This window comes from Rhinatrema bivittatum, chromosome 5, assembly GCF_901001135.1.
Source record: "Rhinatrema bivittatum chromosome 5, aRhiBiv1.1, whole genome shotgun sequence".
Taxonomy (NCBI): Eukaryota; Metazoa; Chordata; class Amphibia; order Gymnophiona; family Rhinatrematidae; genus Rhinatrema; species Rhinatrema bivittatum.
In genome coordinates, this window is record NC_042619.1 from 109,788,054 (window position 1) to 109,813,975 (window position 25,922).

The following is a 25,922-nucleotide window of genomic DNA, read 5'->3' on the forward strand; positions in this document are numbered from 1 at the left end:
TATTTACTGTTAATGGCGTTTTCGTAGAAAGCAAGATGAATTAGCCATGGAATACCTACCCTCCTCCCTGGAGAGTAGACTACATAGCTATACTGGGGCAGCCTGGGATAGACTTAGGAAGATCACGAGGCAACACAAGTGGGAATTCCCGCACATGCTAAGTAGAGTTCAAAGTTCTATCTTAGAGAGACGAGGCCACTCAGTGCCACCAAATGACGTTACCCACATGTAATGGCTAATTCATCCTATCTACGAAAAACACTGTTTACTGTAAGCAAAATTGCTTTCCGTCATGTGCTGTGTGGTTACATAAACTAGGTAATAAAATACCAACTCCTTTGTTTATATAAGGACAAGAAAGAAAAATTCTCACCTTTGAAGTTTGATCTCTGCTGCCATCATCAACCACAATAACTTCATAAGTAAACGAAGGGTTGTGCATCTGTGTGGAGCAAATTAAATGCAATAAAGTTGACTTACTTTGGACTGACTGAGACCCTATGAACAAGCAACTATGAAAAACAGAGGGTCTTCTAAAGCAAGACCTTGATGAGCTACTGGCAATTTGAAGAGCTTAGGTATTGCAGAACAAAACAGTGACTAACTTGCTGGAGCTGGCAGACAATGGGAAAACATTGAAGAAGGCAACAACAAGAGGAGAGCAAGGCTAAGGATGTGTCAAATCTTGCCAACTGCATTCCGTCACTGGCAAAATCAGGTGGTCACTAGGCAAACTGAGCAATTTATATGGACTTATAATTTCAAAGCCCTATGAGATTGTGTATAACAGTACTGTTACTGTACAGTTATTACTGGGTGAGAGACAGGAAGGTAGACTGACTTATCTCTGTGTACAGAGAATGAACTGGAAAGGTAGGGAATAAAAACTAGGGTGCATGACTTCCAGGCCCAAGCTCTAACCATCAGCACACACCTCCCCCTGCCTTCCAAGTAGTTTATGCATCAATCTTGAAAAGGGTCCAGACAGAGTTTGCTGCAGTCCTGGATCCCATGGGATCTCAACTTCATCGACCAAGAAAAGAATGCCATGCAGCTAACATTTAAAGCTAATATGCTCTGTAAGCAGAGGTATCTTCTTTAGTTTAAAAACTGTTCTTTTAAATCCTTTACAATATTTAAACACTGATATTTTGGAACTGTTTATTATACAGGAGATCATCACAGGGCAGAGGAAGGATAAGGTACCGAGATGGCAAACATTTTGGAAAACATATGTGCCACCTCACAAATGTTTAGGGACCAGGGCAAAATACATCTTTATAGCTTTTTCCCCTTTGCCTTTTTTTTTGTTGTTGTTTTTTTGTTCTAAATGTCTTTGCCCTATCCACATCTGCCTTTGACCCCCAGCCCCATTCCTTTCTATCTCCTTTTTGGTGACTAGACATTGGGAATGGCAATGACGCCTCCCCCACTTCTCCTGCCTAAAACTCACTCCTCTCCCATCCGCCTGCCTGGACCTGGCTCCTCTCCCACCCAGCCACTTCTCCTTTACTGAGCCTGGACACAAGTGCCTGGCACTTGGGAGTTTTCCAGTCCTGAAAGATATAACACATGCATTTGTTGGATGCATGGATCCAGAGAAAACCTCAAGTTATTTTTAATTTTTTTTAAATGCATTTCTATAAAATATATAGTAAATCAATCACAGGAAATCAACAAAAAAGTTATTTAAAAAAATCTGTGCCCAAAATAATGCATGGCCAGCTTTTAAGTTTCGTTTTTAGTGAGTATTACGTAAAACGTAATACTCACTACGTCCACCACCCACCTATGTAAACAAATTTTCCAAATTTCTCATGCATAGTATTTATTAAAGAGGTTGGCTCCTTGCCCCCCTCTTTTGTATATAGTATTTATCTATTTACTTTTTCGTTCACCCCCTCTTTATTTCTTACTCCAAGTTAAGGCATCCTTGTTATAATGTAACTGTATGCTCCTTATCTCTTGTTGATTGGTTAATTATATTTTCTGCTTAGTTCATTGTAAACCAAGTTGATTTGATTTGTATCAAGAAAGTCGGTATATAAAAGCCTTTAATAAATAAAATAAATAATAAACGTCTTCATAAAAAGGAGGGAATTATTTGACTGAGTGCAAACGTTTTCTGGCTGGTTTTGACAGAGCATCCCTCATACACATACTTCCAATTAAAGTGACCAGCGTTCCTTTACAGAGCTTTCACCAGCCTGCTTAGAAATCCAAGTAAAAAACCCAAAATGCCCCCTCCTTCCTGTGCTCTCTTTCCCCACAGTTTCTCTAAGCATGTTCATTTTTTTTTTTTTTTTTGCCAGCTTCAGGGCACCGGAAATCTGCTAATAGTTTCTGGGTTCCCTCCCAGGCCAAATTCTGTTCTGGGGTATTTCTGTACGTCGGCAAGTCAACCTTACGAAACGACTTCTCAGGAACCAAATCTTCATGAGAAACTATTCAAATCAAAAATGGTACAAGATAAAAGGAGCAAGCCTGCTACCAGATCTGAAACAAATGCCCTTTATCCGATCACCTGAGAACAGCTCAGCAAGGTGGTCCTGTGTCTTGATCATACCAAGCAGATTCAAGCTTCTCTTTAAGTTTTTGGTGTAAGCCATCCTCCTACCTCCTACTGCTGCTCTTTTAAGAATCTTGATTATTGTTTTATTTTGTGATCTGCTTTCATTTTTGAGTCTGTTACCTGGGAATCTAATCATATCTACATTCAGCAAATGCTTGTCTCCATCTTTTATATGGGTTTTACCTGAATCAAGGATCCCCCCTATGAACCCTTCCCAGGCTAAACTTTGGTCTGGGGTAGGAGGATGGGGGGGTTATATTAGGTCCTCAAAACTATTTACAGTTTAGCTAGTACAAAAAGCAAAGTAAAAACAGGATAATGCCCTTTAAAATACAAGGGAGTGGCACATGTCAGAAGCAATAAGGCATAAATCTGCTAGTACACCTCTTACCCCCAATTGTGCAGCAGTCATTCTCTGTTTTGTACTCTCCTATGAGACACAAGAGTACCCAGAGAAAAATAAAACCAGTCTTCCATGTGGAGGAAGTACCTAGAACACCCTCTGTTTTCTTGGATAGGAAAGCTTTCATAGAAATGCACTGATGAGACGTACAACAGATACCATGAGTCAGCCAAAAACATCCTGTTAGCTTTGCTGCTGGAAGTTAAGTGTCAAAGGTAGATAATCCAACTCAAATCCTTGTGGAAGGGCCAGGAGCAGGACCACATAAAATGATCACAAATGCTACTGGAACTGGGGTAAATCTCAATCAATTTTCAGAAAAGTGTGTTTATGAGGAACTAGCTAAACTTAAAGTAGATAAAGCAAAAGGGCTAGATGGGATACATTTGACGGTATTAAAAGAACTTACAGAAGTTCTGGCAGCACCGCTGGCTGACCTTTTCAATATTTCTTAAGCGGCAGGAGTAGTTCCAGAGGCCTGGAGATAAGCGGATGTGGTTCATCTTTATAAAAGTGGAAGTAAGGAGGAGGCTAGGAACTACAGGCCGGTTAGTCTGACCTCTCTGGTGAGCAAATTAATGGAATTGCTGCTAAAATGGAGCATAGTGCAGTTTCAGGAATCAAATTACAAGATCAGAGGCAGCATGGTTTTACCAGAGGAGGAGGGTCTTGTCAGTCAAATCTGATCAATTTCTTTGATTGGGTGACCAGAGAAGAGTTTTAGATGTAGTATACTTGGATTTCAGTTCTGCAAATGCAACTTAGAAATAAACTGGGTGTTATTGGCATAGGCCCTAAAGTGATTGATGGGTTAGAAACTAGTTGAATGAGAAGTGTCAGAGTAGTGATAAATGGAATTCTCTCAGAGGAGAGAGGATCAGTCTTTGGAGCCGGTTCTTTTCAAGATTTTTATAAGCATCATTGTGGCAGGATCATTGGGAAAGGTTTGACTGTTTGTGGATAATATCAAAATCTGCAAAAGAGTAGAAGCCAGGAAGGTGTGGAAAAAATAACGAGAGATCTAATGAAGCTCAAGTAATGGTCAAGATTTAATGTTAAAAAAAAAATTCAATCATGCATTTGGGCTGCAAAATGACTTTTGAAAATTGCTACAATAATGTTACATGCGTAATTCCCTTGAAAATTACCTAAGGGAGAAATATAGAATAGAACAGTAGTTCTCAACCTCTTTTCTTTCGGGACACACCTGACAATTTTCACAAGTGTGATACACTGAACACATAACCATCTCAGGGCTAAATGTAAATGTACACTTTGTATCCACAGGAACCCCCTTGATCCCCAGCAATCAGGCCGATACAGTACAGTGCGCTCTGACAGAGCGCACTGTTAACCTGCCATTGGACGCGCGTTTTCCCTTACCCCTTATTCAGTAAGGGGAGGAAAATGCGCGTCCAACCTGTCGAACCTAATAGCACCCTCAACATACAAATGCATGTTGATGGCCCTATTAGGTATTCGCGCAGGTTATGTACAGTGTCAGTGAAACTTTCTCTGTCTCCATCTGCTGGGAGAGAGGCAAAACCCAGGAGTCCAGACTGATCAGGATACATACAGGGAACTGTCCTCAACCTTAGGGCCCATGACCAGTCTGTCTCTTACACGCACAACACACACACACACTCTGATTCACACATGCCAATCATCTCCCCAACCAGTCTCTCTCACACACCAGTCATCTCCCTGAACAGTGTCTCTCACGCGCGCGCACACACACGACATCTCCCTCATGCACACATACACACAGGCTTCCCACTCACATACTCAGGACATCTCACTTCCATGCTTTCTCACACACACACACACTAGCCACATCCCTGACCACTATCTCATATACACATGAACACCCTGGTCATCTCCCTAACCAGTCTCTCACTCACACTCCAATCATCTCCCTTTCTCTCTGTCTCTCACAAATACACAAGTCACTTCCCTGACCAGTCTTAATCACACACAGGCTCCCTCTCAATCATACATAGGTTCTCACACACATAGGCTCGCTCTCACAGTTACACATACTCTCAATCACACACACACACTCTCTCTCTCTCTTTCACTTACATACTAGTTGGCTCTCTCACTCCCTCCCCCCTACAAATGGTAGCTGTAGAAGCCTCCTCCTCCTCTAGCCCCATGACCCAAGAAAGAAGAATCCCATTGACCGTGGAGGCTAACACTGCTGACTCTCTTGCTAATCGCCGGCTGCTTCTGATTTTGCTCCAGGCCTGCACTGGTGCTCGGGGCCAATGCTGCTGCTTCTTTTCAATGCCGCATGGCCTTTTCTTCTTTCTACGTACCCCACTACACATCACTTCCTCTTCTGGGCTGCGGGGGTGGGAAGAAGAAAAGGACATGCTGCAGTTTCTGGCTTTAACGAACACTGCTGTCGTTCCCGTCCAGCCAGGTTTGAACATGCTAATAGCCCGGGCTGCAATGACAGCAGTGGAAGAACGTCTGCCTCTCACTCGGTGGAGTAAGAGGAAGGAAGAGCAAAGGGAGACCGGGTAGCATGTGACACACTTTCCAGTGCTTGGCAACCCACCGCATGAGAATTGCTGATATGGGGGTGAAATTCTTCGAAGCACAAAACAGCAGAATCTGAGGGTGATCATACTTGATGATCTTAAGGTGATCAAACAGGTAAATGCCAGAAAGATACTTGGCTGCATACAGAGGGGAACAGTGAGCAAAAATAAATAAATAAATAAATAAATAAATAAGAGAGAGGATATTGCCTCTGTATAACTCTCTGATGAGTTCTCATTTTGAATATTGTGCACAGTTCTGGTGACAGCACCTTCAAAAGGATATAATGAGGTAATCAATGTTTTGGGCCCTAACAACCTAGAAAAAAAACAGCAATGAGTCAACTGAAAGGATGTCCAAACTTTTGGATGTGCTACATTTGCTTTTTTTATTATTATTATTAATATTTTTAATTTGTTAAAATCAGCAAATAAGCAGTAATTTTGCACTAAACATAGCAGAAGGATGACACACACACACAGGGCACACATCTGGTACAGACATTTTGCTGACTTAAAATGACAACATATATATCTACACAGCACAGAGAGAAGCCTAAACTCCAACCAGTTATACAGGAATAACCCCTTCAACAACTGAAGTAAACTTACTCAAAAGAACTACAATACTGAGAGAGCAGTGACCTTTTTATTTATAAGCTGTCAAGACTCATGGGTAAAGAAGACTATGGCCGATTAAAGAAAAATCAACTGACGTAGATTTGTAGTGAAACTGGTAAGATTATGACAAACTGTGAAGCTATCACAGAGGTTCCGTTCCACTAGTTTACTTCATTCCGTCACTCCCCACTGAATTCTACTGTTTCTGTCACCCGTGTGCTAATCTACTTATGCCAAGAGCCGTGACATCACCAGAGCTATCTACAGCAGTCTGGGCAAACCTGTATACCTGCTACATAGACAAATCAGTGCAAGAAGGAAAACAAAATAGCTACTGTAGTTAGAAAAAATGGGGCAATGACTTGCATACATATATCTACACACGGAGAAACAGTTTCTGAAAGCTTGGGCATGCGCCAAAAATGTTTAGGAGCCAGGGCACAATTATTTTTTCTGATAACTTTTTAATTTTTGGCTATATATTTTTTGTCTATATTTGATGCTTGTGTATCTTTTCACTATTTGCCTTAGTTTGATCTCTATCTTTTCTCTGTGTATTACTCTCCTCTCTCTCTCCCCAGCCTCATCACATTTGCCCTAGGATCTGTGCCTACAGCAGCTTCTATAAATGCAGGGTGACATCAGGTCACAAATTTTAGGCCCTCAGGTAACCTGGCACCTGTGATTTTTCCAGCCCTATGTCTCTGTGTTATGTATGTACATACATATCTCCTATAATAGCTATTAGCAATCAGCCTTTGCACAGATGAAAAAAAACCCATAACCTTTTTGATAAAGATTTCTAGAACCCTACTCTCTGAAGTATAACCACCACCCTAGGTCCAAGATGTGGTTTCACAATTCAACCTACCACCACCCCTTCCAACATGAAAATCTATGAATTCTCCTGGCATCAGGTACGTCACTTAGTATCGTGACAATACTAAGTAGGTGGAACCACAGAAAAGCAGTATTTTTTTTAGTTGAGCCCTTGTCGCATGGCAAGACTTTACGCCAGCTCCAGGGCAGGCATTAAATTTGACGGGTTAAAAAGTACGCGACTGGCGCAGAGCAATTTTTTGCATGGGGGGGGGGGGGAATAACTAATAGCCTCATCTACATGGCATTTACATGTGAGGAGCGCTATTACCCATGCCTTTGGTTGTGTGTTTTGGACTTATTGCATAGGGGTTAGATCTAGCGTGACCAAAACACACGTCAAACAGCTTGTTAACCTGTGTGCTAGGCTGGACGCACTTTATTACATCAGTCCCCCTTAGTGTTAAGGAGCATGCCAAATTATCAATGTTCTTTCTTGACAAGCCTTCACTCTCCCAGAGGTCCTTCGTAATATGTGTCCTAATGCCATAACCACATTCTTAAAATTCCATTCATCTATTGCTCACAGATTTGCACCCTAAGGTGCCCTGGTGAGCAGCAACTGATGCTCTTCAGTGCACAGGCAGGATAAGCAGCCTACAGAGAGATAAGCAGGATAACTTCAAAAAGTTTCAAATACTGTGGAGTTTTGTACATTTTTGGCAAGAGGCCTGCAACGTGGATGATTCACTATCCATTACCTTTTTTTTTTTTTTTAATAACTTTTTATTTATAGAAATTTGTATAAACAGAAACAATGTACTGTACTTCAAGCACACAAATTGGATAAGAGTGCAAAGCATACAAACAATCCGTGGTACTACAGAAACGAAAATTATCAGGCAAGAACCAATTTTCTTTTCCCTGTACATACCCGGATCAGTCCAGACTCCTGGGATGTACCAGATTTTCACTTACCTGGGATGGGATCCGTAGAAGCCCGCTCTTAGCACACCTTCTCCAAATCCACCTGCCCCGGGGGCCTGGACATCCAGACGGTAATGACTGCAAAAGTATGTAAAGATTTCCATGTAGCCGTTCTGCAAATCTCCTCTGGAGAAATCTGTTGACATTCCATCCATGAGGTGGCTTGAGAACGAGTAGAATGCGCCCGAAGACCCATTGGTAAGGGCCGACCACCTAGCAAATAAGCAGAATTTATGGCCTCTTTCAGCCAACGAGCTATCGTGGTCTTAGATGCCATATTACCTCTTTTTGGCCCACTCCAGAGCACAAAGATGATCCGAGACACAAAAACTGTTGGTAAACTCCAGATAGCGCATCAATGCCCTACAAACATCCAGTTTCCTTAAGTCCTTAGAAAAAGGATCCGACCTATCCAGGTCTAAGAAGGACGGAAGTCACACAGACAAATTTAAATGGAAAAAGAGGACACCAACTTGGGAAGAAAAGAGGGAACCGTTCGCAAGGAAACTCCTGAGTCCGAAATCCTCAAGAAAGGCTCCCTACATGACAAGGCTTGAAGCTCCGACAGTCTGCGAGTAGATGCAATCGCCACCAGAAACACCACCTTCAACGTGAGGTCTTTCAAAGTTGCTCTTTGCAAAGGTTCAAAGAGCGCCGCACACAAAGCCATAAGAACCAAGTTAAGATTCTATGACGAACACGGGTGTTTCACCGGCAGACGCAAATGTTTCGTCCCCCGAAGGAAACGAGAGACATCTGGATGCGCCGCCAACGCTACCCCTTGAATGGTACAGCGTAAACAGAGCGCTGCCACCTGCACCCGCAAGGAACTACATGATAATCCCTTCGCTAAACCAGCTTGAAGGAAACACAAAATGTCAGGTACGCACGTCCTAATTGGAACAATTAGGACATGCGTACTTCCCTGTCAAGGCCTCAAAGACCTTCCATACTTGAACATAAGATAGGGAAGTAGAAGACTTACGCGACCGCAACAAAGTAGACACCACAGCATCCGAATACCTTTTGGACTTCAGACACTGCCTCTCAAAAGCCATGCCGCTAGACAAAAACGATCAAACTAGTCGAAACAAACGGGCCCTTTATGAAGCAGGTTCAGAAGATCTGGAAACCGCAAGGGACTCTCGACTGCTAGATTGATCAGATCTGCAAACCATAGACGACATGGCCACTTGGGAGCCACCAGGATCACCTCTGTCGGATGTAGCACTATTCGCCAAAGAATCTTGCCAATTAGAGGCCAAGGTGGAAATACATAAAGCAGAATGTCCATCAGCCAGGGAAGTACCAGAGCATCTACGCTCTCTACTCCCGTGTCTCTGTGGCGAGCAAAGAAGCAGGGAGCCTTGGAATTCTTGAACATCACCATCAGATCCATGCAAGGCGTACCCCACTGGTCGCAGATGAGTTGAAAAGCTTTGGCGGCTAGTTCCCACTCCCCTGCATCAAGACGATATCGACTGAGGAAGTCTGCATGGACGTTTTCGACCCCGGCAATGTGGCATGCCACTATACTGACCAGGTTCTGCTCCGCCCATGTGATCAACAGACGAGCTTCCAACGCAACTGGCTGACTCCTGGTCCCGCCTTGGCGGTTGATGTAAGCCACCGTAGTTGCATTGTCAGAGAGGACTCTGACCGACTTGCCGCAGAGAAGCGGAAGGAAGGCCTGCAGTGCCAATCTCACCGCTCTGGTCTCCAGACAATTGATGGACAATCAGGCCTCCTCCTGGGACCACTGCCCCTGCACAGACTTCCACAGACAAACCGCTCCCCAACCGGACAGGCTGGCATCCATAGTAACCACCGTCCAGTCTGGAACAACCAAGGGAACTCCGCGGCATAAGTTGTCCGATAGTAGCCACCAATCCAGGCTGGACCGAGTGGACTCTGTCACTGGTAAAGGCAGATGAAACTGTTCGGAAACCGGACTCCAACAGGAAAGCAATGCTGATTGTAAAGGCCACATGTGAGTGAAGACCCATGGAACCAATTTCAGGGTTGAAGTCATGGATCCCAGGACTTGCAAGTAATCCCAGACTTTCGGAGGATGCTTGGACAACAAGGCTCGCACCTGACCCTGTAATTTGACAATGCGGTCATCTGTCAGGAAGACTCTTCCCTGTCAAGTGTTGAACAAAGCTCCCAAAATGTCCAATGATTGGGAGGGAACTAGTCGACTTTTGGGGCATGTTGACCACCCAGCCGAGAGCTCTCAACAATTGAAGTACTCTGTGTATCGCTTCCTGGCAAAGCACCTCCGATTTTGCTCGAATCAGCCAATCGTCCAAGTAAGGATGTAATAAAAATCCTTCCCTTTGTAGTTGCACTGCTACCACACCATAATCTTGGTGAACGTCCTGGACGCGGTGGCAAGGCCGAATGACAGAGCCTGAAATTGGTAATGATGGCCCAAGATGGAGAACCTCAGGAATCTCTGGTGATCGGCTTGGATCCCGATGTGCAAATACTCCTCCCTGAGATCCAGGGATGCTAGAAACTCCCCCTGCCGAACCGATGCAATGACAGACCGTAACATCTCCATGTGAAGCGGGGAATCCGAAGGCATCTGTTGACCCACTAAGTCGAGAATGGGCCAGAAGGTCCCCTCCTTCTTGGGCACCACAAAGTAAATGGAATAACGGCCCCTCCGAAATTCTGCCGGAGGGACTGGAGTAATTGTTCCAAGGTCGAGAAGGTCTCCCTTACCGCCCGACGCTTTGTGGCATAGTCACATGGAGAGACCAGAAACCGATGGTGGGGCTGGCGTGCAAAATCTAAAGCGTAACTGTGTCTTATCACAGATAGAACCCAATGGTCTGAAGTGATTTAGGCCCAACTCCTCGTAAAACAGAGACAATCTGCCTCCTACCACGGGACCCGAGGAATGGACCGGCCGCACATCATTGTGAAGGCTTTAAGCCCTGAGTGGCCTGGGTGTTGCCACGTCTACCGAAATGTCGCCCCCAAAAGGACTGAGAATACGTCTGCTGTCTATTGGCATTGTGCCGAAAGGAGGAAGCAGTCACTCGAGATGTACGAGGCCTTCGACCTCCCTGAAATAGAGACCTGGAAGAAAAGGAGCCTCTCGACTTTGGCCTATCTTCTGGCAAACGATGAACTTTATTCTCACCCAGGGATTGAATCAAGTCCTCCAGCTCTTTTCCAAAGAGCAGCTTGCCCTTAAATGGCAAAGAGCCCAGCTGAGATTTGGACGCAACATCCGCTGCCCAGTTTCTTAACCACAACAGACGACGTGCCGAAACGGCAGATACCATGGTCCTGGCAGACGTGCGAAGTAAATCATAGAAGGTATCTGCACTATAGGCAATAACAGCCTCAAGTCGCCCCGCCTGGAGAGCTTCTGCCTCTGATAGCGACTTGTTAGCCTGTAGCTGTTGCACCCAACGAAGACCTGCTCGTAAAGAAAAATTGCTACACATCATAGCACGGATCCCAAGCGCGGAGACCTCGAAAATCTTCTTGAGCTGAATCTCCAGCTGGCGATCCTGCAAGTCCTTGAGGGCCGTCGAGCCCGTGACCAGAATGGTGGTCTTCGTAACAGCAGAGACCGCTGCATCCACCTTGGGAACTCGCAAAAGATCCAAAGATCCTCTGGCAGAGGGTATAGCTTATCCGTCACCTTGGAAACCTTCAGGCCCAAGTCCGGGGTGTCCCATTCCTTGAAAAGAAAATCCGTGGCCGAAAAATGAAAAGGGAATGACGAAGGTAGTCCCCGCAGGCCCAACACCACCAGATCCATAGACCCTAGCCGGGACTCTTCCTGGGGAACCTCAATGCCTAATTCCCCTAAAATAGCTGGAATGAGAGGACCCAGCTCTTCTCTCTGAAAAAGCCGGACCACCTTTGGGTCATCTCCGTCTGCCCCATGGGACCCCCGCAGACCCCCCTGCGGCTGGTCAGTGTCCCCCTCAACTCCCCTCGGGGGGCTGGGAAGGTAACTCTCGATCCTCCTGATCCTCCGAATCGGAGAAAGTATCTGAAACAGCCAGCCAGAGATGTCTGCAAACTGAAGGGCCGCTGCAATGGAGGATGACCCGTGTCCTGAGTGGACTTAGATCACTTCTTAGGCCTGGCGGTCCAATGCGAGGGGCCTCTTCTTTCCTGCCTTCCGGGCCTTAAAGGTCCTATGCATCAAAAGTACAAAGTCAGAAGAAAAAGAAGATGCCAAGGAAGAATCATCTCTATCCCCTTCAGGGACATCCCCAGCGCCTTTAGAGCCAAGCCAACCTGACTTGTCCCCCTCAGGGACCGTCCTTTGCGGAGACAAATTCGGCAGGAGATTTTCCTCCCCCTGCGCTGTAAGCACCGCAGAGGTCGCTGATGCTAGCGATTCCAAAATGGCACCCGTTCCCACGCTTGTGCGGCGCCACACATCAGACATGCGGTTCGCTAGGGAATAAAAAAAAGGATGCTAGGGAATAAAAAAAAAAAAAAAAAAATTCACAAAATACCCCTGAAACCCCGACGAAATAGTGGCGAAACGGCACGAGAGGGGCCCCAACGCAATCGGAAGGAAAGGGAGAGTTGAGATAGAAGAAAAGGCCAATAAAAAAAAAAGTTCAGATTTTACTTTAACAGTATAAAACTTGCCCGATAGCCTCCGGGTCCTGGACCTACTGGGGGAAGTGAGTCGGGCTCCCCGGTATCATCCCCAGTATCTTTCTTAGCTGGCAATCGGGTCCTCAACCCGCCACATCAGCTGCCTCTGAAACTAGGGGGGATGGTCCCCTCAGGAGGCTGAAGACTGTCTCCTGCAGCAAGGATATTTTTGTCCCGTATGACCTTTTTATATTCTTTTTTTTTTTTTAAACTGACTATACTATAACCTGTCTTGAAATCTAGACTAAGTAACAGCACAGATGTAGGTTTTGCTCCTCCACCATCTGCGGGAGACAGAGGAATACTGCCGGACTGTAGGTGGCACCATCCTATATAAGGCGGAATTTTGTTTTGAAAACTTCTCTGTCTCCATCTGCTGGGGGGGGGGGGGCAAAACCCAGGAGTCTGGACTGATCCAGGTACGTACAGGGAACCAAAATTTTTGTATTTTGATGTAGCCCCACCACATATGAAGGTATGATCACTTTCTCCCACACCCTCTCCAGCATAATGAACTAGTGCTACTAAAGCAAGCATAAAATACAGGTGTGCGGTACAGACAATGTAATAATTTATAGAGCACCTCATACCTTTATTACAAACAGAAATATTCCTAGCAGCTTTCCAGATAGCCTTCCAATCCCTGGCTTCTAACTGAATGCTCAAATCAGTATTCCATGGTCTAATAAGCTCAGAACATATAGAAATATATAAGACAGATGAAATGCCTGGGCTTACTTTACAACAAAATACACCCTCCACCCCTTCACAGTCGTCCACTGCGTCATAATTCAGTGAGTGTCTGGAGATATCTTTTCTTAAGTGAAAATAAAAGCCCCTAGTAGAGCTTGGTACCTGAAATTCCGTCATTAAATCCGTAAAGGACTTGAAGTTATCCCCGTCGATTAACTGTCCCAAAAACCGAAGACCCCTCTTTTCCCATTGTTCTACATCCGAGGAGAATGTGTGCTTAGAAAGGTCTGGATTCCAGGCTAGAGGAGAAGTGAAGACCATGGTACATCCAATATCGTAATCTCTGATTTAATACCCTCTGAGTTTGGAGGTCTATGAGCTATGATCGGATGTCCTCGCACACAATGCCTATAAATATTGGATGAAGGCGACATATGCAAAAGAGCACCCAAACTACATCCTCGCCATACCCACAAACAAGCTAATCTACAAGACCAATAATACCATAAGAAATTAGGTAATTTAAGGCTCCCCCTCCCCCATAAGGGAACCATTGATTCATATTTAAGTGGTGGAGGCTTGCCTTGCCATATAAAGTTGGAAACCTCACCCCGGATCACCTTTAAAGCACACAGAGGAACATCACATGGTAAGTGCATGAAGGGAAAACACAACCGTGGTAGCACTGCCATCTTAACCAAGATTACTCTCCCAAAGAGATAGGCAAAGAGGCCCACTTCCTCAAATCCGCCTTGATGGCTTGAAATATAGTGCTGTAATTAGTTTTATATAACTGCTCATAAGCCTTTAGGATCCAGATACCTAAATATTTGAACCCATTCTTGAAAGCCATCCAGTGCTTGCGGATACTTTATGTTTGGTCCTACCAGTAAATATTCTGATTTAGAGTAATTAATCACATACCGCTTGATGAAAGTGTTCTAAAAGATCCAATAGTGCCTATAGGGAGTTAGACAAATTTGAGAAATAATGCGTCATCCACATATTTTACGACTGTCATTATAAAATGTAAATCCCTCAATAGTGGTAGATTTTCTGATTATACGTGGTAAGGGTTCACCTGCCAAGTCAAATAGGGCATCCCTGTCTCATCCCCCTCCCTATTGAAAAGGAAGTAGATAGTACCCCACTGGAAGCAATCCTAGCCGTGGGATTAGTGTAAAGCGCCTTGATCCATGCAGTAAAGCCATCTGGGAAACCAAAGTGCTTCAGCACAGTAAACAAGTATGACCAGTACACGTGGTCAAAGGCTTTATCTATGTCCATAGATATAATAGCCCCAGCCACCTTTTTAGAAGTGGTGAGGTGTCCAATATTAAACAAACGCCGTGTATTGTTGGTTAACAACCTTCCCTTAATAAACTCTGTTTGATCCAGGTGCACTAACCCCACCATCAGGACTTCCAAGCGAAACTGCAATATTTTTGCCAAGAACTTAACATTGGTATTGATAAGTGAAATAGGACGGTAAGAAGCACGGTCTAATGGGTCTTTGGATGCTTTGTAGATTAACACTAACAAGGCTTCTGTTAAGTTTCCTATTCTGGCACGCGATGTACGTAAATAATTAACTAATCCAATAAGGGGGTCAGCTCACCCAGGAAAGCCTTATAAAATTCAACTGGATAGCCATCAGGTCCAGGACTTCCCCCCTTTGAGAGCCTTAATAGCATTCTCTAAAATCTGCCAACACACAATGCATCTCGTACTCTAAGAGCTTTGGAAGCTGCAAGCCCTCTAAAAAGGATTTGACAACATGCTCTGCCAATTCTTGTGCACCCTGATAAAATTTGGAAAAATGTTCTGCAAAGTATTAATAGCCAGAGGTAATTGTTGTAGATTCTCCTGTCTCGGAAATATATAACAGAACTGTCACTTGTTTGTTGATTGCCTTTGCCAATAGGGAACCTGCTTTGTTACCAAATTCATAATGCTGTTTAGTGTATCTCATTCTTTTTTCAATCTCAGAAACTTGTAGGGTATTTGGTCGATCTTGCACCAAAACAAGTTTTTTTTAAGGTTTTGGAGGAGCAATAATTTATGTCTCTCCTCTAGCTCCCTAATCTTCCATTCTAAACCATCCTGCATAGCTTTCCGGTCTTTATTCTTATGGCTTGCGTAAGCAATGATATGGCCCCTGAGCACTGCTTTCAAGGATTCCCACCGAAGCGTAGGATTATAGTCTGCCCCAGGGTTATGCCTATAAAAATCCCACATTACCTTGCTAAGTTTTTCTCTGAATGCCTTCTGACCCAGTAAAGAAACATTCATCCGCCATGGCTTGCCTATTCCCGCCTGTGTCCCCGCTTTGTGAGATAGGGAAATGGCATGATGGTAGGAAATTGTGCAGGTCAATATGTCCAAGTCCAAAACAGAAACAGTCAGGGCCTTGTTGCATAAGAAAAAAATCAATCCAGCTGTTAAGTACAATGTCTGGGAGAGTAATATATGTATAATTTCTACATCACGGATTCCGTGCCCTCCAAGCATCAACTAAATCGTATAGGCGCACTCTCACTAGTCACATATGTGCCTGTTCCCCTGATCTATCAATATGAGCATCAACAAATTCATTCCCGTCACCACCCAAGCACAACCTGATAGTATCAAATCCCAAGAGAACCTGCCATAGTTTGGCATTAAATTCCACCACGCCTGTATTAGGGCCATAAATCTTCACAGAGGTAATGGTTTGACCATAAAGACTCCCTTCCAAAATAACAGAGCGCCCTTCCGGATCACTACAGGATCTTCGCACTTTTAGTGGAAAATGTTTATTTTTATCAAAATACAAACCCCACGGTATTGAGATGAATAGGAAGCTGCATAGACACTACCCACCCAGGCCCTCTTCAGTTTTTCATGTTCCTGTGCTTCTAATTGAGTTTCCTATAAAAATGCCAGATCCGCTTTTTCCTTCTTCCAAAATTGTAGCATCCTTGACCGCTTAACAGCTGTGGCAATTCCTCACACATTTAACAAAATTATCTTAACATCTGCCATGAGAGAACTTAATTTTGTCTCTATAGCTCTTTCACCTATGTGACTGAAAATACCAATCCGGGTGGGATGAGAGTTATAAAAGAAAAAATTGTGTTAACAAATGACTGGCTATTGTATGACAAATGGTTTATACTGATCTTATAATTGTTGGCACTACTAATAAACTTTAAATTAAAAAAACCAAACAAAAAAAATCTGGGAAATAAGATGTGCTAGCTGACTTCTCTACATACAGTATAGAAAATTTCCCCTCCCTCAATATTCCCACAAGTAAGAACCAGCCCATATAACCACCCTTACCCCTTCTCTGTTACCATCTCGTACCAAACACCCCTCTCCCTTCCCCACCCATAGAAATCATCTCAGTGGCATTACTTCTTACCCTCCCCCTTTCGGGCGGAATGTTCTGGCCTCTCCGACCTCCAAACCACACTCCCACTGTTCCCCCTCCCAACAGGTAATGAGCTCCTCCAGAGTACTAACTGGAGTCTGGAGGCCATTACCTCATGCCGGAGCCAACCCGTCGCCTACCAAAGCTACAGAAACAAAAAAATCAGAGAAATAAAAAATGCTATCAACATTGCTCCCTAATCTTCCCCCAAGGAGATATAATCACACGCTCCGAACCAATAACCCCCCCTCCCCGGGGCATGCATGGCAAAGTAAACTCCCAACCTTAAAAACTCTGGAACGAACTGGTAATTCTCCAAAGCCTTCATATGCATGTATACCTAAACAACTCAGTGCAATGAAGAAGGAACATTTGCCCCACCCCTCCATCAGAACAAAAAATGATCAGGCTCCTGCCCATCATCTAGGGCACCTGAGCTTCAAAACACCGTCCTTTCTGAAGATGTGGATCCATCGGAATTTCTGCGTGGTCTTCGGCCTCCTTTACCCACGTTGCCATTCGGCAGCCTCCTTTCGCATCTTGGGTTTAGACAAGAATGTCTCAGTTGATGCTTGGAGGGCACGGAATCCGTGATGTAGATTTATGCTGGCTGATCTCAAAATTACTTCCTCCTCTGCATGGGATTTAACTCTGGACATTACGCTTTCGATAGTGAAGGACAGTCTGAAAGGGAATAACCATCGGTGTTTAATCTCCTCCTTGTGCAACACTGCTGTGATCTCTCTCATCTCCTGGCGTTTTTTCAGCATACCAGGAGCTAAGTCAGTGTAGACTGCTACAGGGTAGGCATTCCACATCCAAGTAGGCTGCTTCCGGGAAATATTATAGATTTGTTCTTTTAGCCAATAAGCATGGATGCACGCAATAACGTCCCTGGATTTTTTGGTACACTTTGGCTCAGCGCCCGGTGTGCCCTTTCCAGCTCAATTGTAGACTCAGCCTCCCTGCCATCCTGAGATTGTAAAATCCCACAGCAGATGCTAACAACCAGCACTTTACAGTTCTCATTATTGAAGGTATTCAGTACCCCCCCTAAAATGCAAATTGCAACTCCTGACGCAATTCTCCAAATCTTCCAATTTGTCCTGAAGTTCTATGTGTTCCTTCTGCAATGCCTGATATTTATCATCGAACTGCACCAGAGACTCTGACCGGGCATCCATGCGGTTCTCTGTGTCGTCCACTCTGCAGCCCAGCGATACCCTTTCTCAATGCCGACATCAGCTCCAGATTCTCTTGCTTCTTATGCTTCATATCATAATGGAGGTCACAAAACCAGCTCCTAAACTACTCATGCATAGGTAAGCTGTTTCCTACCTGCATGTTGTCAACAGTCATGCTCTCCCCGCACTGCTCCAGTGAACCGTGGCCATCTTGCATCCCATCCCCACTGACTTGCTCTGCCCATCACCAGTTTTTTTTGTAGGAAAACTGCTGAAAATTTACACTTTTTTTTTTTTGCGGGCAAACTACTGGTTTTACTGCTGCGTGGAAGGTGGTAATCGCTCCATGTCGCCGGCGGATGAGCACGTTTCACTGCGGATTCTGCCAGAGGGAGGTCAGAGCGTGCGATCAGACCTCCATTCCACCCGCTGACGTCACCGGAAGTCACTGACCGTTAACGTTATTTCACAGAATTGTTGGAGCTCATTGGTAGACTGTGGCAATTTTTACATTCACAGGTTTAAAATGTTACACTGAAATTTTCTTACCTGTCTGTTTTCTAAATATTTCAAAGCTTCATCCAGCATAGTAGGTACTAAAAGGAACAGTGAAGAAGTAGTCAATTTTAGATTTTTTCCAAAAACAACATTTTTGCATCCCAAAGCTTTAAATGGAAAATGACTGGCAGCACGTGTTCTATAAGAGGTTTTACTGGTGCTGGAGACAGATCCAAGTTCTAAAATAATTAGCACCTTTAAATATAGAGGACATTAATGTTTTAAATCCCATTTCTGTTGACCAGGATTTTGTCTTCTCATGCTAAGAACTGTGCTAGCCACACAGTGCAAACTTATTGCTCTGTGATAAATACTAATAATACAAATATTAATTTGGCTTTACAAAGCACTTTTCCATGCAAGACTCCAGTGGGCCTACCAACAGCTACTTTTGGACAGACAGCCAGCTGTTGTCAGGTCTGAACTGTAAAGCAAATGTCAAAGTTGAAAGGAAGACCATTCTGACAGATACTAATATTGCTGCTCCTTCCTCCCCCCTACTTATGCTTTTACATATCTGTCCACTGCTCTTATGGTGAATTTTCTTCCACCCAAAGATTTTTGCTTTGAATGCATGATGCACTTCAAAACGCCACCCTTGGAAGTTTTCTAACCTACCTCCTTCACATTCCAAACTCATTGTGTCCCTTTCCATCTTGGTTCCAATTTCTGTGAATTCTCAGTTCTTTCCAGATCCTGCACATTATGTTACATCCATTTATACTGACTTTTTCAGTTTTAGCTTTCTGTCTCTGAACATTTCCGAGTCTGAACTCCTCTTCCTGAGGAGGAACTCTCAACTCCGTAGTCTTGCTTCTATCATTGGTCCAGAGCTATATCACATTTCCACTGCCTACAAATCCTACCTTCTGTCACTTATGCCATACTGCCTTTTTCTATTACTTTCCTGACATTACTTCTGTTGAGACCCAACACTTATTTCTTCAAATCCTGATTACTTCAACTCTTTTTTTCTGTGACTTCTGCGAATCCCCAGCTTTTCACTAGTAGGTTCACAGTACGTTGTTTTTTTGCCTCCTCAACCCACTACAAGAAAAAGCACTAAACTTTCTCAGGTTTCAGACTTGTATGAGATTCCTACCCATTCTATGATCTAGTTCAAAATTGTTTCCCTTTCCTTGCCTCATCCATGCACTTGTTTTTGCTTACTCTTCTGGCTTTACTTCTATTTATCATCTTCCCTGCTCATCCTGCCCTTCTTACTCCTTCCTTCTTTCTGTTTCAGCACATAATCCCGGCAGATCTGGTGAGAGATCTTCCTCTCTAGATGTGCTCTCTGTCAGGACTTCCCAAACCTGTCCTGGTGACCCCTCAGTCCATCAGGTTTCCAGGGTATCCATAATTAATATGCATGGGTTAAATTTATATATACTGGGTTTCCAATGTAGGCAAATTTATCTCATTCATTTAGTTTAATTTAACTGCATTCGAGTAATAATTCAAAACAGTGAATAAAAATCACATACATAATTAAAATAATTGCATTGCAACAATACAATAATATAATCATACACCACATATAATAAAATAATACAAGACAAAATAGTTAACGGAATATTGAAGACCAAAACCCATTCTAAACTCTTATTAAAAGAGCTCCCTAAAGGAGGAGACAATTCTATTGGTGAAACGATGGAATAAAATATAAAAAAGTACCCTATGTCAACATTTTTTGTATGCTTCTTGAAACAGCCATGTTTTTACACCTTTCCTGAATTTAAGATAATCCAGTTCATGGCGCATATCAAATGACAAAGCATTCCATAACATAGATGCGTAATAAGCGGAACAGGTCTGGCTAGGAGTTTCCAACCTAATCTCACCTGGAGATGGTAACTGTAACAGGTCAGCTTGAAATGATTTTAACAGTCTGGTATATGTATTGTGGATATCCTGCAAAGCCAACTGGCTGTGGGGGTTCACTTGGATGGATTTGAGAAGCCTTTCTCTGTGTGACGTGACCCACCACTTCACTTCATTGACTCTCTCTTTAAATTCTCTCTCAAGACTCACCTCGTTGCTGGACTAGGAATGCTAAACTTACTTGAGCTGTTACTGTAGAATACCATACATCTTTTCTCTTCATTTTGCATGCAAAACAATTTTAAGACAATTTAGGAATTATTTACAAGAAAAAATGCAAATGAAACGTCTCCCGTAAAGAAAGAATGATGCTTACATCTTTTTTCTTCATTGTATGAAGGCACGACCACGGACAGTTGCAAGGTTGGTGGGCTGTGTAAACTAGGAAAAGCTTCCTTTTCATCTGCTTTGTTCAGAAAGAATTTCTCCTCTTCATGCTGATGAAGGTTTGGCATTTTTACGGCAGTTACATGTGCAATGACCAAAACCTGTTATGAAAAAATGGCAGGAGGATTAGCCTCAATTCAGAGCTTTCTGTCTTTTTTTTTTCTTCAGTATCATAGGAAAGGAAGCATCCATCATTTGCTCACTTCTGTTTGTCTCCTTTTGTCTTACAGCCTCTCAAACCCTGCTGTAGAGAGTCAGCAGGCTTCAAGTCTTAAAAGCCCTCCATGGGCAGCACAAGGTCAGCAGTCCTCACTAAGACCTATGCACATCACTGGCAAGAAGCTGCCCACCAGATCTGACCACATGGCTCCAATTCTGCAGGACTTGCCTGGTCTACAGCCTATTGTTTAGGCAAGGGGCACTGCCATATGGCTGGGTAATAAACCACACCAATATTTGAGCAAAAGATCTTTCCTTCAGGTGATAACCCCATCGGTAGCTAGGTCATCTCCATGCTCAGAGCAGCAATACTCTATAGGAGTGGTAAAATATTTTTTAAAAACTTGAACACCAGCCACATATTTTAGGAGCTAGGGCAAAAAAATAAATAAATACAATAAAATGTTTACTTCTTCGAATCTACTGGAGCGGAGTGGAGTAGCAGCACTTGGGCATGTCACTCTGTCCTCCACTGTGTCAGGTATAAGCTTAGACTGCAAACCCTCTGGGGATAAGGAAATACTTATAGTACCTGAATGTAACTCACTATGAATTGCCATGAAAAGCAGAATATAAATCATTAACACTATTTTTGCTTTTTAAATTTTGCTTAGCATATTTGTTTTGCCTTTTTCTCTTCCCTCTAGCTTCTCTTTCCTCTTCTATTCTAGCTAAACTTTTTTGGTCCTTTTGCTCACCTCCTCTTCTGATGACCTGATGAAGGGAGCTTAGCTCTCAAAAGACATTCACAAACACATTGTTTGTCCAATAAAACGCTAACACGTACAACTTGTTTGTTGATCCTTACATCTTAAATCCAGCACAAAGTGAACATGAACAAGACAAGGGAATAGGAAAGTGAACAGACAATCCTATATCAGCAGGTGAATACACTGAAGCAATAAAGAATTGGGGGTAGTTTAAAATAACAGATGAGAATTGGAAGACCATGAATTGGGGACAGCAGGGACTGGGCCAATGTAGCAGAGAAGAGGTGGAATTGATACAATTCCTAAACTGGAAGGTCAAAGGGATATGGAGAATGTATTCCACTATGATGCAGACTGCTTTTGGCTATAAAAGTCCAGTCATCTGCATAATACCAGAAGCCATACAATCAGAAGCAGAAGCCTATGGGTTGGAGCAGTGCTTCTCAATCCAGTCCTCAAGATACACCTAACCAGTCAGATTTTCAGGATATCCTCAATGAATACACATAACATGCCCTGCTTCGACTGTATGAAAATCTATTTTATACATATTCACTGTGGATATTCTGCAAAAGTGACTGGCTAGGTGTGGCCTGAGGAATGAAGCACTGGATTAGAGTATAAAGGATAAAAAAACAAAGAAAACAAGATAGGGTGACAAAGAAACAACTTGGAAAGTTATAGGTGAAAACAAGTCTGTAAACTATAACTGAATGGTTAAAAGAATATAGGCTGAAACTTAATCCATCTAAAACAGAAGCTCTGTGGATTAGTCAACTGATGCAACCACTCAGTGTCTTTCCCAAATTGAGCAATTCTTATTCAACCAAAAGATTCAATTAAGGTTTAGCAGTAAAATTAGATAAACTGACCAAGAGTTATCAAGTTACATTTGTAGCTAGAACATGCTTCATTTTAAGGTTTCTTTGTAAAGTATGATTTCATTTGGAAAAATGATTTAGAGAGATTAATCTAATCATTAGTATTAAGTTGTATAAACTACTGTATATACTTGAGATGTGCTAGGAAATTAAGCATTTTCAGTTGGTACAAAATACTGCTACTAGGCTTTATTTACTCCTATTTTTTGTAGACTTCATTGGTTACATTTAATTTTTAGCATCAACTTCAAATTTTTTTTCTCTTTAGTATACAGGGTTCTTCACACTAGTCATCCACAATATCTTTTTAAATCTATTGTTTTCTTATAAGGCCTCTCATGACTTAATATGTTCTCAGCAGGAATTACTAACCATCCTGGCCTCAAATCAGATACATATAGACTAGAGCAAACTTGAAGATCCATCTTTCTCATATGCAGCCCCTTTTTTATGGAATACTCTTCTCCTTTCAATTCAAATTCAGAAAAATATGAGGAGAATAAAAAAAAATAGCAGCAATAACAATAATAATAGTAGAATGTTGCCAAAGAATCATGGTTCACTGACAGATTGGGAAGTAAACATACAGAGAACATACTCTTTCCAGAAGACAGAGGATAGGGAAAAAAAGGGAGAGGACTGGTTCTACAGATTAGGGTCAAAATAAAGCCTATCGTGGTATAAAGGGAGGAAGAAACAGGCTTGCTGCTGTGGGATGTATTGCAGATATAATCAATAAGACGTCACCACAAGAGGAATACAGACATGGCCACGACAAAAGGAGTCTGAAGGAGAGGTGAAGACAAGTCAATAAGGGACTTACATCAACGAGAAGTGGAGAGTGCCAGCTCCTGGTTCAGCTAACCGTAGTGGGATACTAAAACCTATACAAAATGTTTTCCAAGCAATTAAGTGAGGAGCCCAGTCATGGCATAGTGACACTGGAACTAGTTTGGACAAATAGAAACACTAACACCGAGATTATAGCCATGAATGTTTCTTAAATAAGCGGTCCCCCTACCCCCAACAAGTTGTGCTTAGCTCTCTAACTTTAACCAGAGAGAGCCCCGCACACAGATTGAGATTACTTTATTGGCATGATCATTTAAAATGTTGCCATATTAATATACAGAATGATTAAAATAAAAGAAAATACAAAAAATACTAATAACAGTAAAGTAAAGCACACACACGCACCAGGACTAGCAATAGGAGTGCCTGAGCCCCTAACAGCTGCACGACTTCCTGCAGTCCACACTCCATTCTCACAGCCTCAGGCACCGCCGCCCGCGCACGTTCCAGCTGGGAGACTCCCGGCGCAGGTGCTGCATCAGGTGCTCGCCGTCTTACAGCAAAGGAGCCGAAGAGTCTCTGTGCTCGGTCCTGTCCGGCGCGCGCCCGCGCAGCTCCACGCGAGCAACAAACACGCAAACTACCCGCTGACCTATGGGACTCATCCACCTCTATGGAAGCGTCTTCCGGCCCTGAGCGTGACTGCGGCTGACTGGCGAGAGAGTCAAGCTCCGTGCCGCTTGTCAGCTCAGACACGTTTCAGCTACCGCCACCAGCCGGAGCCTCCTATAATATTTAGAAAGTAAGTAAGAAATTTCCAGTGTAACATTTTAAACCCGTCAACGTATACATTGCCACAATCTACCAATGATCTCTAGACTCTAGCTATTCTTTTTTTTTTTAATTTAATGTTTAATAAGCATATCAGAATCCACAACTATAAGCAAAGGTCCAGAAAAGTGGCCGGTTTCGAAATTCAAATGGTTAAGAACACAAAGAAACAATGTCCTTAACATATCGAGTCTACAGATCCAAATACCCATCCATCAGTTTCTGTCATTGTATAGGCTACTTCATGAACAAAAGTTAATTTTATTTTTTTATTTTTCCTCACCCCCCACCCCTTTCTTTCTCTTCCCGAGCTCTAGCTATTCTGTGCAATAAAGTTAGGGCCAGTGAATTGTTCATTCACATTGCAGGCCTCTTACCCAAAATGTACACAACTCTACAGCATCTGAAAGTTTTTGAAATTTTGACAGATTGAAGCTATCCTGTTATCCCTCTGTAGGCTGCAAATCCTGCCTGTGTGCTGAAGAGCGTCAGTGTGCTGCTCATCCCTTGGAATTGTAGGGGCATCTCAGGGTGCAGATCTATGAATGACAGGCTGATGGAATTTTAAGAATGTGGTTATAGCATTGGCTCATGTGTTACAAAAGACCTCTGGGAGAGTTAAGACTTGTCAAGCAAGAACTTGTTTAATTTGGCACACTCATCACTAACAGGGTCATTCATCAAGCTGCGATAGGCCGTTATCGTGTGAGTTACGCCAGTATTGCGTGTGATACTACCGCAAACCATGCTAAAACGGCCTATCGCAAATTGCTTATGCAAATGGAAAAATTAATATTCAAGTGGGAGGAGTTGGGGCAGGATAAACATATTATATGTAAACCAATGTGATATGTAAATCGAACACCAGTATATAAAAATAAATAAATAAATAAATAAAATAGGGGTGGAAGCATGGCATGCGATAAGTATCGCACTTTATCAAGGGTCAGTAACGCGGGTAATAGCTACATCTTTTTTCTTGGCAGTACAAGCCGAAAAGTGTTTGAGGGTGGTATCGCAGCCCGTATCGCGCACAATAAACACTGCAAACATAGAAACGTAGAAATGACGGCAGAAGAAGACCAAACGGCCCATCCAGTCTGCCTAGCAAGCTTTCACACTTTTTTTTCTCTCACATACTTATCTGTTTCTCTTGGCTCTTAGTAACCTTTTTTTATTCTATTTCCCTTCCACCCCCGCCATTAATATAGAGAGCAGTGTTGGAACTGCATCTAAGTGAAATAGTTTAATTAGTTAGGGGTATTAACCACCACAATAAGCAAGCTACACCCATGCTTATCTGTTTATTCAGACTATGTAATTCAGTCCTTGTTAATTGTTGCCTGAATATAGACCCACCTTTCTTCATTCCCCCTGCCGTTGAAACAGAGAGCCATGCTGGCTATGCATTGAAAGTGAAGTATCAGTCTTGCTCCCCTGCCGTTGAAGCAGAGGGCTTTGCTGGATATGTGTGAAGTGTCAAACTTTCTCCCCTGCCGTTGAAGAAGACAGATATGCTGGATATGTGTGAAGTGTCAAATGTCCTCCCCTGCCGTTGAAGCAGAGAGTTATGCTGGATATGCGTGAAGTGTCAGATTTACTCCCCTGCCGTTGAAGCAGAGAGTTATGCTGGATTTGCGTTGAAAGTGAAGTATCAGGTATTTTTGGTTTGGGGTAGTAACTGCCGTAATAAGCAAGCTACTCCCCTGCTTTTATGTGGATGCAAATCCTTTTTTCCACATTTCCCACAATCCCCACATACCTACCAAGCATTCC

At 43.2% G+C, this 25,922-nt stretch overlaps 1 protein-coding gene across 1 annotated transcript in view; it reads right to left on the bottom strand.

Moving 5' to 3' along the window:
* The window catches only part of ALG5 (ALG5 dolichyl-phosphate beta-glucosyltransferase), a 104,094-nt gene extending 80,075 nt beyond the window's left edge, over positions 1-24,019 (bottom strand). Inside the window, exons 1-4 of the mRNA XM_029602729.1 lie at positions 23,721-24,019; positions 20,643-20,814; positions 18,434-18,480; positions 374-442 (exon numbers count right to left, since the gene is read on the bottom strand). Of these exons, the coding sequence (XP_029458589.1) occupies positions 374-442; positions 18,434-18,480; positions 20,643-20,814; positions 23,721-23,786 (354 nt within the window). The 5' untranslated portion in view covers positions 23,787-24,019. The remainder of the gene's footprint in view (positions 1-373; positions 443-18,433; positions 18,481-20,642; positions 20,815-23,720) is intronic.
* Between the last annotated feature and the right edge of the window lie 1,903 nt (positions 24,020-25,922).